This window comes from Vanessa atalanta, chromosome 5 (assembly GCF_905147765.1).
Source record: "Vanessa atalanta chromosome 5, ilVanAtal1.2, whole genome shotgun sequence".
Classification (NCBI taxonomy): Eukaryota; Metazoa; Arthropoda; class Insecta; order Lepidoptera; family Nymphalidae; genus Vanessa; species Vanessa atalanta.
The window spans coordinates 4,359,441-4,373,769 of NC_061875.1; the positions used below are offsets into that span (position 1 = coordinate 4,359,441).

Consider the following 14,329-nt stretch of genomic DNA (forward strand, 5'->3'; position numbering starts at 1 on the left):
TGGCGCTGTTGGGACCAACCTTGGGAAATAAGATGTTATGTCCCTAGTGCCTGTATTTACACTGGATCACTCACAGCAGAATATCTGATGAGTGGGTGATACCTACCCAGATGGGCTTGCACAAAGCCCTACCACCAAGTAAAATGATTCAATTCGGTATTGTAATTATAACTGATGATCTATGTCTTACGAATGGTTCTTATAAAATATCATATTATCAATTATTTACTGAAAACGAGAAGTTATCGAATTAATGATTTATTATTACTTTTGTAGGCAATTGAAATTGAATGCTAAGTCACTGTATTATTTGGATCTAATACTTATAGTCTTCCTTGATTACATCTGATATTTTCTAAGTATTTTTTTATGCATTTACACTTTATTGAATTACTTGAAAGTAACAGAAAATATTATAAGATGGTATAAATAGCGAAAAATAAAGACGTGCTAGACAATTCTCGCATAGAGCGATCTTTCGCAAATAGGTGAAAGAAGTTTGTTAAGTTCTAAATTCATAGAACAGTCAAAATTAAAAAGAAGTAACTATTACAAGAACTCATTAATATTCATGAAACCGTTGATCCCAATATTAATAATACTTAAGTGTAGTAATTATAAAGGATATCATGAAATATGAATCTCACTTAATGTTCAAATAATTAATTCTATCTATTTTCTAACAATGAATAATGTTTATCTTACCTGTCACTTATACTCGCAGGCAAAATACTATCAATATAAATAGCATTACAAGTCCCAACTCTTTGATAAGTATCCGACCCAGAGCTGTATACGTCATCCGAATATCTCTGATTGCTTAAGAACAGTCCCAAATCCTCATTACATGGTCTCTCGATTTCAATTAGTAAAGGTCCAGTGGCCATCTTAACGGATTCCATGATTGATACATCGTATTCAATTGTTAAACTTGTCACTTGTGGGCAGTTTTGTAGAATTTGATGTACTTCTGATAATGTTTTATTTGTTAATGATATCTGTGAAAAAAAAAATGTAGCATTGAATATTAGTGGATTTTTTTATTTCTTAAATTAAAATGATATAATTGAATATAAAATTACTTACATGATCGACTTTTAATAGTCTGTCTCCAGGTTTAATCCTTGAAGTATTATAAGCTGCTCCACCTGGTCTAACATGTGTAACGACTAAGGGCAGAGCGTCTAATGATCGACTATTTAGTACCAAGTCTGCACTGGGTGCCGAGTTTTCTGGCAGACCTCCTCGTATAGTTACACCTAATGAACCATTAACTTTCTCGACCGGCACCTCTGCTAGCTTGGTTGTAATGTACAATGAATTTTGAGACGCTGAAAGAGAATTTGAACTAAATGATCCTGAAAAATGATAATGAAATAAATGAAAACATAATAGTAAATGAATTACAAAAAAGCAAACAATAACATTTTGTGAAAAGAGACGAAGATAAATAAATATCCTTTACGAGTGAATGTTTTATGAAACAGTCTCAACATAAAATGCGTTAACTTGTATACTTTTGTGTGGCTTTTGTTTGCAGGTTCGTAACTTTTTGACAGGATGTCAGTTTACCCTTGCAATTTTTCCTTGTATATTTTCATACGGTTCCGGATTAAATGAAAATATAAAAAAGGGAATTGTGTTGTTTGGTAAAATGAAATCGGACTTTACTTAAATTTTAAATTTTGCAATGAATTATTTTGTCAAATTTTCTGATACTTGGAAATAATATGAAATTATGGCAGATTTTTTATATATGCAAACGGAAAAGTGTGTATGTATGAAATCCGTCATTGTTTATTATTTCAAAGGAACGTTTACAATTTCTAAAATAGATACGAAATTTATGATTTATATTTTAATATGCACTTCGTACATAACAATTGCAAAAGTATCATGTTTTTAAAAGTTACGCATAGCGCTTATAAACGATGTTATGCTTCAACGTCACCAAGATTTCAAAAATCAGTGTACTTCGATGTTACGGATTGTACAACACCGTCACGCCTTCGGTTTCATAAAAAACTCTCTAGGGGTAAGACCGACAAGATCGCGTAAACTTGACGGAATCGCTTTTGTGCAGTTTTTATAAATTTCCTAATGTTTTCTCGGAATTGTTTAAAATTTTTAGGAAATGTATATATTTCACAGAATTTTTTTTATTTTGAATTACATATATTTTCTAGATTTCATACATTTATTTAAACATATACACATTTAAATTTAATGATTTTTTAAACTCACCATAATTAGGCATATAGTATTCGACTTCCAAAGATGCTCTCTCCTCAACATTATCTAATAATCGCAATACTTCTTCATTAGTGAGTCTTGCAGTAGATATTCCATTCACGCTGCAGATTCGATCCCCTGGAGCGAGACGATCTGATTCATGTGCCACTGAATCTTTGGTAAAACCTACGATAGACGGCACTACTCCTGGTTCTGATCGACCTAAAACAAAGAAAATGTAACTTTAATACATTCAATATCATAATTTTAACGTTCACCAAATATCACGTATTTGAAATTGGACACGCACCATTTGTTTTTAAAAATAAATACTGCGCGTGGCGATGGGAAACATCGTGAGGCAACCTGCCTGTTATATCAGATAAGATTATTTCACCCTAACCTAGCTTTATTTTATCAGAAAGGGAGACCTTTACACTGTTGTTGTACATAAACATGTTTTTACTGGACTTAGTGACCTTTTTAGTCAGCTGAATTATATTATCAACTGCGAAATCTGTATCATAAGGACGATTATCATGTACAGTTATTTTTTATTATTTGTTTTATTTTTATTTTTATGGCATCGGTTGGCGGACGAGCGAAAGGCCCACCCGATGGTAATTGGTCACCACCACCCATAGACAATAGTGCTATAAGAAATATTAATCATTCCTTACACCGCCAATACGCCACCAACCTTGGGAACTAAGATGTTATGTTCCTTGTGCCTGTAGTTACACTGGCTCACTCACCCTTCAAACCGGAACACAACAACACTAAGTATTGCTGTTTGGCGGTAGAATATCTGATGGTACCTCCCCAGACGTTTAGTTTTGTAATTTTAGTTTGACATAGTTTCACAATACTCTCACACATTCCTCACATTAAAATTATAAAGTCGAATAATGTTAACGAAAAACAAATAGATTTCTTATATAAATTGCATATAAATTCCTTACGCTATAAAAATCTATAGTAATAAAATAACTAATTAAAAACGCAGTTCTGAGAAGAAATTATTTTGTCGAATTTCATAATTGTTTACATTCTTCCATAAGTAAAAATGCAGAAGTATAAGCTCACCTATCGTATAAAATAATGTGGACACAAATCTTTCTTAACAGGGATAGTTTCGGTGCTTTTTGACAGTTTTGTAAAAATGATTACATTGTCCTACAAATGAGTTACTAATTGTGTAATCGACTTACAGGGCTAATAATATATTTGTTAATTTTATACGGAACACAATTTTGTTATCATATTATAATTTTTACAATTGGTATTCGTGGTCAAGGTAAGGTTTCAAGTTACGAAAAAAATCCTACATAAAAATAAAATCTACACCTTCATGTTCAGATAAGGACAAATTAAATTACGAGCCCAGCCGGACTATAAACATTCACTAAAACTTATGAATATTGTAAATAATTCAGAAATTTTGGCAATTCTATATACATATATCTTAATCACTGAATTCATGAATCAAAGACGATATTCGCCATTACCACTATGAAATAAGGAATAAGACTAACAGACTAATTTATGGCCTAATCTTCCCGCTTCGGTAATCCATTAGCCTAAACTAAGCCATCAATTATGGGCTAGAGCAAACGCGAAAACGAGTCATCCAAACCACGCGACTAATTACTGCATATCGTTAGTTATATGTTGATTGAATACAATGCGGTATGCTGATGAATTACCTTCATATTCGAAGTCTGCACCAAAATTCATATTTTTCGTCACTTTGGAACCGTCTAGAGTGATTCTGTAGGTAACGATCCCAAACTAAAACTAAATGATCTTTATATGACCTTTATGTATGTATATTATTGAAAATATATAATTATGAATATTGGACAACATTACTTACATTACTCTGATCCCAATGTAAGTAGCGAATGCACTTGTGTTATGGAAAATCAGAAGTAACGACGGTACCACATACACCTAGACCCAAGACAACATAGAAAACTAATGAACTTTTTCTACATCCGGGAATCGAGAAAGGGACCTCGGAGTGGCGTACCCATGAAAACCGGTGTACACACTACTCGACCGCTGAGGTTGTCAAACTTATATTATTTAACACTAACAGACAGACAATTATATCAAATATAATTTGTAACATCCTATAGCATACAGAAATAGGGTAGTTTTCTAACTGTTTTTTTTTTTAGAATTTGATCATTAGTTGCGGATCATTGTATGATTTAGTAATTGCTGGTTAGAGTAAAAGTTATCACCTCTTTGGAAACCTAAACACTGGTTTGTCTGACTAGTATAAGTAATGTGAATGGTAATTAACCCACGAACATACGCACCCTTCCAGTTAAAACGGTAAAATATTCAAAACATATTAAGCCAGCTTGATTTTCAATATACATACATATTTTTTGACAGTAGTTTCGGTAAGCCGAGTCACTCTCAAGAGAGAATAATCAGCTGCACAGGACATAATGTTACATAAAGCACTCTCTTGCTGTTCTCTTGGGTTTAAAAATGACGGAACAGACTTTGGGTACAGGACTAAAGACTTACGTACTTTCAGGCATAGAAGCATTAATACTACTATTTTACTATTATACGACCATATAAGGTAGCCTAATCGTGGATATCCTGTTGTATCTTGTAGGGTAGCCACGTTTTATAGTGTCTTTATATCTATGTATAACTTGCTTATAATATAATTTGAAACACATATTTAATAGTCAATTCTCTTGTATTCTTCGTTTCAATAATTTTAAATAATTTTCGAAACTGAATTCGTGCTATAAATTTTACGGAGCCGTTCGAAAGTCGACAAGTACGATATTGACATGTAGAATTGGGTGTCTGTCTGTTGACAGCTCCAAACTTACGTATATACGAAAAGCGAAGAAAAAGGAAGGAGTGGGATAAATACGTGTACATAATTTCTCAAAGTTTAAAAATATAAGATTGAAAAAAAATAGTTTTAAATAGAAAATTTATGTTTGTTATAGAATAATATATATTAACCCTTCGGGTGCCTGGTGGGTCTGACAGACCCGTCACTTCAAAAAATCGACGATACCTTTTAAATTTTTGAAGCAAACTCGCTGCACACCTGTGTAGCTTCGCGATACTAACTAGCGGCCATTTTGACGTTCCTCCCGCAGTTCGCAACGTGCACGCGTCCGAACAATATGCATTTTGTATGCGCTCGGGTCTCAGAGACCCGACCAGGCACGCGGCGTAACTTTTAATCGGTAAGTTATTATTTTTGTTTTATCTTTTTATTATATTTTGTGTGGTAAATTATTTATTCAAACAATATTGTTGCAGTTAAAAATGGCTGGGCGATTAACAAATGATGAAATTAGTCAAGCTTTAGAGAGAGATTTTGAAGAAAATGAAGATGACGATGTAGTTTTTGATGAAAGTGAAGATGTTTCAGACCACTTGAGTATACCACATGATTCTGATGATGATGAGGAAGAAGCAGAAGTCTTTAATGAACAAAATAATAGTGAAAACGATGATAGTGATTTTGAGATGTCCCAGCCACAGATCAATATATAAAGGGAAAGATAATACACTTTGGTACCATAATCCTCCGAGTTCTCGTGTTCGCACAAGAGCAGAAAACATTTTAACGGGAACACCTGGAGTAAAACTTCACGCAAAGAATGCTCTCCAAGAACTTGATTGCTTCCATCTATTTGTAACTGAAGACATGTTGAACATAGTGCTGGAACACACTAACAATAAGATCCGCAATGTGAGGCAGAGTTATGAGAGTTCAAACGAATATGCATATTCAGAGACTACACTGAGTGAATTAAAAGCAGTTATTGGGTTACTTTTCTTAGCTGGATTATTCAAATCTGGGAGACAAAACCTCAAAGACATGATGCTGGTATAAAAAGGCGTTGTTATATATGTCCTAGCCAAAAAGATCGGAAGTCTAAATACACCTGTGTCTCTTGCACAAGTCATATTTGCCTGGAACACGCGATTTTTGTTTGCGAAAATTGTCACATAAATACTGATTAGTTATAAGCAATACCTTTGTTACTTTTAGATCAAAATATAATTGTTTGTAAGTTGATTAATTAGTGCCTTAAATTAACGTGAAGTCTGATTGTTGATCTCAATTAAAAAGTTTAATATTGTTGATTTAAACATAAGTGTTAATTTTTGTTACGTAAAGTTAGAGTCTTTTTAATTTTTTTAATATAACTTTGTAGAAGAACTTTAGTTTCATTTTATTTTTCATTCATATAACTAAACAGCTCTAAAATAAGTATAAACACATTATTTGGCATTCTGACATATTAAATAAGTAAAAAAACAAACATTTTGTTACCGGGTCCCACAGACCCATCAGGCACGCCATGTGATTTTTACCCACCAGGCACCCGAAGGGTTAATGCTTGCAATACACTGCCTAGGTATAAATTACTCTTGTTTTCTCTCGAGTCTCGCTCACTCACATCGGAAACAATACGAAATCTCTAACTAATGGGGTGCACCGTCACGGTCACTCGTTTGACATTTTATGTACCTTTATTATTAACCGTCTTATCATGATAACTTTTGCCCAGTACTGGTGTTATGGTCTATTACTTTAGCTTTTTCAATAACAATCCTTATCCCGTCTTGGCCTTACACGGTACAATAAGGGTCTATATACAAGTTTTAGATCGAAGTACAAACATAAAAAAGAAAAATTCTCGTTTTTTTCCGGCTAAGAAAGGTTTTCGATTTTTCTCTACTAGAATATGCATGTATTATACATATAAACCTTTCTCTTGAATCACGCTGTATATTGATAAAAGTGTATTAAAATCCGTTAAAATAAAGAGTCACACAAAATAAAGGTTGAATAGAGCGAAATTCAACAGTTTTAATCGAACACGTTCATATATATATTACCTTTTATTCAGCGATGTAATTGATATAACTCAAAAATCCGTACTATAGAAATAAAGTGTTACGTGGCACAACGTGAGGCACAAAGGCCTGTTTTTGTACTTAAAAATACGGAATCCTAAAAATAATTAAGCCAACGTTAACAATGTCATAAACGCCTACATAAAAAAATAACGATTGATCGTAAATAAGGAGTTAAAAGTTAAATTGCTTCGTTTGTCCCGTTTTAATTTTAAACTTTTCTATCGCTAGATTCGTTTAGGAGAGTTCCTTTAAAGTATTTTTCAACTACTTAAAATTGAACCGTCCAAGTTCTTGACAGATTTATTTACATACGTATCGTTTCTAGATATCGACGTTTCCTTATGACATAATACTATTTTATTCTGAAATTTATTCTAAAATTGCATTGTCACCTTTGTGTTCATTGGTAATGAATGGAGATTATGTTACAAAATAAATTTAAAGTTGTAAAATTTTATTCATTGATTAATTTAAAAATATATATGTTTTAATATTGTACAATACCATTAGTATTTAAGATAATTGTTACTAACACTATGTAGGCTTGGCCTGAAATAAATATTTATTATTATATTTATACTCTATTGCACAGGACAAATATATTTATATATACATATATATATATATATATATATATATTCATGCAAAATGCTAAAAAAAAAAAAAATATTATATATCCCGCTGAGTTTCTTTCGCCGGTTCTTCTCAGGTCTGAGGTGCTAAATTCCGAACCGGTGGTAGATTTTTGACTATCAATAAGCAAGTGTAAACACTTCTATATTGAATAAATATTTTTGACTTTGACTTTGACTTTGTACATAAGGTAGGTTTAATTCTGAAACCAATGTCTTGAAGCCAAAGTAAATAAGTGCAAAAAAAAACTATTTGTAAGTATGGAAAATAAATACATAAAAGCATAACACAAGTTATATTACATACATAACTAATCTCAATTTAATATCAATTTAATTTAGTCGTTACAGTCAAACAGACAATAAATTCAATCTTCTAGAATTTTCTACTCTCCGGTAACAATATAGAACAGTGTCCATAAAATATTTTGTTTAAATTAAAATTTGTTTTTATTTCTTCGTGCCAAGAAATGCTTTTTGTTCTACTAAATGCGCTAAGACGATGTCTTTAAATGTTATGATACTGCATTAATTACACTGGAACTACTACCATATAACGTTTAGTGTCTTTTAGTGAATTCCCGTTCTATTGTAGTTGAACTGTATGAAAGCTACCTAATTCTAGTTTATTTAAGGAAATTATTTTTACTACACAGATAAAAAAATAAGGAAATTCTGTAAAAAGGTAGTTTGTAACATTATTTTCTATCAAATCGTGAATTGGCTACTAAGAAAAATAATATCCGTCTTAAAAATTAAGTATAAATAAATTGAGTTAAGTTTAATAAAACGATTTCAATATTGCGTACTGATTTTGGAATAGTATGGAAATAAATGAGTGAGATAAGATCGATAAGTTTGGTACTTATTCGTTTTGTATTTATAATAGGTATATTTATATTTTTAAGTTGTATTATTTTTTAATTATGTTTTGTTTCAGAAATCCACCATTTATAAAGCGATTTGTAAAATTATTTTTTAGTATAAGTTAGGTTAGTAGAATATTTTTATGATTCTATGACCAAAAATTAGTTATTAATTATAACCTTAAGTTCTCTATCAGTGATATAAGAGGTTGAAAATTTAAAGGTCAAAATTATTTGCCCGTATAAGAACACTTATACGTCACAGATATATGTAGGTTTACGAGTATGTGAAATTTTCCAGAAACCAACTTTATTGAAGGAAATATAGGTCAATTTGAAACAACAAACTGCAATCGAAACTAATTTCTCCTACTGGATATATTTACATTTTAATATTGTATGATTGTAATTTAACACTTATGTTGAAATTATATATTTTTAAAACAGCGTAATCGTAGGCTTATAAATTTATAAGATATAAGTACCTAAGTATAATTATATATGTATATGTTTTATTAATTTATTTATAGGATTGAATCGAGACGAGTAGGTTCAGTTTCAAAAACATTGCTTAGATTTTTCATTAATCAACTAAACTACTGGACAAGCTAAATTTTTTACTTAGCACAATCCAAAGATTGATCTAAAAACGACTGAGATACTAAATATATTATTATATTATGTTGTTACACTAAGGTTTCATCTTCCAAAGGGTTGATGAGGGTATGGACTTTACACGAGCATCACATATTCATGTTTTTATCAAGATAAAAAATATTATTTATTCAGGCACAATTGCTATTTTCTTTGGAATCATTCGTAAACTTATAACATGAAAAATTAATGTACCTTCTGTGTTTATATATTATATTGTATTCGTTATATAATTATATTGAGATATATGGTTTCTGTATTATTTCATGATTCGATTACACATTTACTGGCTGAATAAATAGCATATGTGATTTGTTGACTCAGAACGTTGCAATATATTAGGACACTTGAGTGAATACAAAGTCAAACTGTGTCCGTATAAAAAAAAATTTCAAGATCCGATGCTTGCTCATCCAAAATATTCAAATATAGAATCGTATGGGAACTGTTAATTTGTATCGTTCTATTTTCGGTCTCATACAGTGTCATTGTTCATATTCTCATCAAAGTATTAAAAAGCGAATTAAACTAATACAAATAATCTTTACTTGGTGGTAGGGCTTTGTGCAAGCCCGTCTGGGTAGGTACCACCCATTCATCAGATATTCTACCGCCAAATAGCAGTACTCAGTATTTTTGTGTTCCGGTTTGAAGAATGAGTGAGCCAGTGTAACTACAGGCACAAGGGATGTTCCTTAGTTTCCAAGGTTGGTAGCGCATTGGTGATGTAAGGAATGGTTAATATTTCTTACAACGCCTTGTCTATGGGTGCTGGTGACCACTTACCATCAGGTGGCCCATTTGCTCGTCCGCCTACCGATATTACAAAAAAAAAAATCATAGCCTTTAATATATTATAAGGGGCAACGTTCAAATCTGCAAACAGAGATGTACTCTTAAAAACTTTGCTCTGGTGAACTGTTTTTTACAACACTGCAGTTTGTTGTTCTGATATAACTATATTTGTTCTAACGGTATCAATCATCTCAGAAAGCAGAGTGTCCTCTAAACACGCGGTATAATGTTTTATACGCTTTAGTTTGTTTCCTCAGCGTTTGACTGACTAATTAATGTTTTGAACTAGTTTTCTCTGTAGTTTTACCCGCTTTTGAATGGCGAGGGTAGGAAAAGGTATTAAGTTCTTTATTTATTAACCACTATTCGTTTCCTTCTAACAGCATGATTAATCTGAGAAACTATATTGTCGTCTGTATATGCTACGTAATATTTAGTTTATGTTTTAGGTCATTTTCTGAGTTTCTGCCTGACTTAGAAATGTTTTGAACCAGCTTCTACCCGCGACTTTGCCCGCGTTTGAATGGCGGAGGAAGAGACAGGTGTTAGGTACTTTTTATTCTTTCTATACAACTTCATCATCAATGAATCGATTGATCGTCAATGGTGATCGGTTGATTAGTTAAGACAAAAGCGAAACAATAAAAATATAAAAAAAAGTTGTTTAAGTAATTATTAAAACCTGCAAACAAATATACTATAAATATTAGTATAATAAATAAATTAATATAAATTTAGGCAAACGTTGTTTGGTTAAAGACAAATTCACGTATGCAAACCCGTGGCTTAAAAATTGAGCTAAATTGAAAATCGTACCATTACGACGCAACGAATTGAAAAAGGATGTCCGATATGTAAAGCACATTGCTAACAACCCATAAAGAACGATCGATTCCTTATACATATTATCCAATGCTTGTTGTGTTGGATGCAATCACTGATATTATTACGCCATTACGTTCAGAACGCGCTTTGGATACGAACCAAATGACTTTGTCGAACGAGGCATAAACTCGTTCTGACCGCAAACTGCCTGTTCTTGCGAATAAAATGTTGTACCAATATACCACGTTTCTGTAATCTCTTTTTTGAATTGAATTGAACGCATAGGTTACATTGTAATAAAACGGTGAATGACGATTCGTGAATTCATTGGTGTTTTTATTTCGTTAATATGTATTCGTTTTTTTATTTGTAGACTTCGATTAAGAGGAGATTCGAGGTGATACTGTCTTATGCCTTGTGTAATACTTACTTTGTTAATTGTGGTTTAATACACCAACATTCATTTAAATTCCATACATTTCTCTTCACGATCTTAGGAGCTAAGTTGTGTCCCTTGTGCATGTAGTTACACTGGCTCACTCACCCCTTAAATTCGACGATCACCACGATTTCGAATTATTTTAAATAAATATATTTTCTATATTTATAGTCTCTATATTCATTGCACATTCACGTTTTAGTATTAGCGATAGAAGAACAGTTATACCGATAGTATAACATAAATATTTATATAACATATTTATGTCACAAATAAATCTTCGTCTATGTAATTACGTAAAGTAATCAACGCTAGCCAAAGACAGTGAATCCGATGATTAAGTATTCTGGGAATGATTAGGGCATTAATATTAATCAACATATATAATTATTTCAAGGAGCTATTTAAGCATATGTCTTTATAAAATACATGGCACACGCACTGGAATCTGCTTTGTGAAATATAGAGATACAAGCAAATATATTTCTTTAAGCGATCTCTTTGCCAGTTCTCACAATCATTTATTTACCTTACGCACGCAACACGTTTTTATTGTCTTTTTCGTTTTCATCTTTAATATATTTGCTATAGTAAAAAGGGTCTCGATAGTCACTGGTGAGTCACATCAGTGGTGTTCACATCGACGTTCCTACTCTTATTGAACCCTCTGGGATTAGTTATAAAGATGGCAAAAGAAATGTTAGTGCCCTAGGAATCCTATTGTAGGGCATGCGTTGAGATAATGGCGCTGATAAAATCAATGAAACATCCAAAGATCCAGATGCAAACAAACTGTGAAAATATTTGTCATTAATTCCAAATAATTTAGTTGTTCTTTGCAGCTGAGAAGCTTATCTATAATATATAATATCTTGTCTTATTGTCACCACTTGTCGCAGGAAGGCCTAGATTTCGCCCAGAAATCTACAGAAATCATTGCAATTCAACGGAGAATAACTGCTAGCGTACTTGCATCCATTTTACGCGCTCATGATTTATACAGAAAGTATCTTTGTTTTTTTTTTAAAATCAACATAAACAATTCTTACATTAGCCTAAATATAAGAATCCCTGAGAAACTATTCATGTGAAAATAGCAAATACTAATAAAGACAAATGTTCAGATTTATCGTAAGGTTTGTTATTCAGTGGCATAAGTCGGTTGGCAATCATTCATAATATTTAGTCCCTTTGGAAACATTTTATTGCTCGGAGGAGTGTATAACATTAATTCTTACATGCTCAAAGACTATGGACAAGGGTTACCACCAAGTGATCAGTTTGTTCGATGGACATCATTTATATTAGCAGCTTTTGCGTGAATCGAACATTGAACACTCAATGTACTCCTATTTTATATGAGGGGAATATGTATGTATAAATAAATCGAAATAATATGATAAATAGGAGAAAATCGGTGTTATATAAGCAACACATAACAGTACCTACCTAATTATGTATAATTACACGTTTGTGAACTAACAAGCCATGTTCGCTACAACCAGGTGGGATAATTTAATTTCGTGTGTAGTTTTACCAGCAAACAATTATTTGATTTTTGCCTATTCAAAATAGGTCAACGAGATTTTTAAATTATGAACGTAAAAATCTTTTATGAACCCATACTCATGTTTAACGTCGAATTCGATTGAAAAATCAATAAGCGAACATTCAAAGAGAAATTCGATGGCAAGTTTCGAGTATGTTGAGGGACTTTTTCGCATACAGATCTGAAGTAAATAAATAATTAAATAAAGCAGTTACATATCATCTGGATATCAGTGTCAGTAAATGAATGATAGTCATTGTAATGTTTCAAAAAAATATTTATGGAAGTATACTTTTTTTTTGGTTTCACCAGAATATTGCATTTACGCGTTTTCCTCATTTGAAGTGAGGACTTTTTTATGTGGGACTTACCGATGCTGAGTGCGCCGGAATACCTACTAAAAAACAGCGTTACCCATTCCGTCTCCTCATGGGACGTCTTTGGTTTGTTTGTTCCTGTAACTATGACACCCTGACGGTTAGCCACGGGTACAGACAACATCGCTAGATAGGTGAAAAAAAGGAGCGCATAGCGCCGACTTCTACTCCATCGTCTATTTTGGAAAGGCGTGTCAACTCAAGCGCTTTCTTCTTGTTACTGCTCCACGGCCTCCGTATGCGACATAGGTATACTTAATATAACCTGCCCAAATTGCTCCAGATTTTTGTTATTCGTGACATTTATCAGAATTTAGCACTACCTATGCATTAACCTTTACCTCACTTTTTTGTGATTAAATAAAGCTGATAATCACCATCCGCATAGTTATTCGAATTACATGGTACCGCTACAGCATGTCGACTAAATGGAAATTATATTATGGCAGTAACCTTCCAGCACCGCCATTTACAATAAATTACTTTAACTTGTTGGTTCCGCTACCATATATATATACCATACAGACAATTTTAATATTGATTTGAAAACAAATAAAAATGAACGTAAAGAATTCAGTGCTATAGGAAAAAACGACGTTTGGTTAAGTTGAATGTAGAATGTGAATTCGAAGTATTCTATCTTAAGTACATAGTCTATATAGTATTTATATCTAAAATTATCTCATTTTTTTTTATACAGGAGTTATTTGAAACAATTAATTTTCGAAAAATGCCAGTGGTTTACCTAATTGGTTAATCCACAATTATAATTAGCTTACCTGTTTTATATTGGACCGCAACATACGAGATAAATTAAAATTTAAGCGACAAATGTAGAATGAAATTGATGAAAATCGAAATATGGTATATACGAGACACCGTCCATAACATCCTGGACCAGTACTTCGAGTTGAATGCAGGATATATAAATAATCACTTAGATATCATGGGATGTTCTTAAATAAATATATTTTATTATTTGATTTATTATACACTACAAATAGTTTTTGGATATTCCATATTTATAATAAAACAAC

At 32.1% G+C, this 14,329-nt stretch overlaps 1 protein-coding gene across 3 annotated transcripts in view; it reads right to left on the reverse strand.

The window, feature by feature from the left end:
- Nucleotides 1-14,329, reverse strand: part of LOC125063976 (glutamate receptor-interacting protein 1) — a 308,367-nt gene that overhangs the window by 13,388 nt on the left and 280,650 nt on the right. For 2 of the 3 annotated variants that reach the window (XM_047670730.1, XM_047670732.1), the window contains 3 exons: nucleotides 2,245-2,454; nucleotides 1,087-1,358; nucleotides 706-998 (listed from right to left, as the gene is read on the reverse strand). In XM_047670730.1, coding sequence (XP_047526686.1) covers nucleotides 706-998; nucleotides 1,087-1,358; nucleotides 2,245-2,454 — 775 coding nt within the window. The remainder of the gene's footprint in view (nucleotides 1-705; nucleotides 999-1,086; nucleotides 1,359-2,244; nucleotides 2,455-14,329) is intronic. The other variant, XM_047670731.1, reaches the window with a different exon arrangement.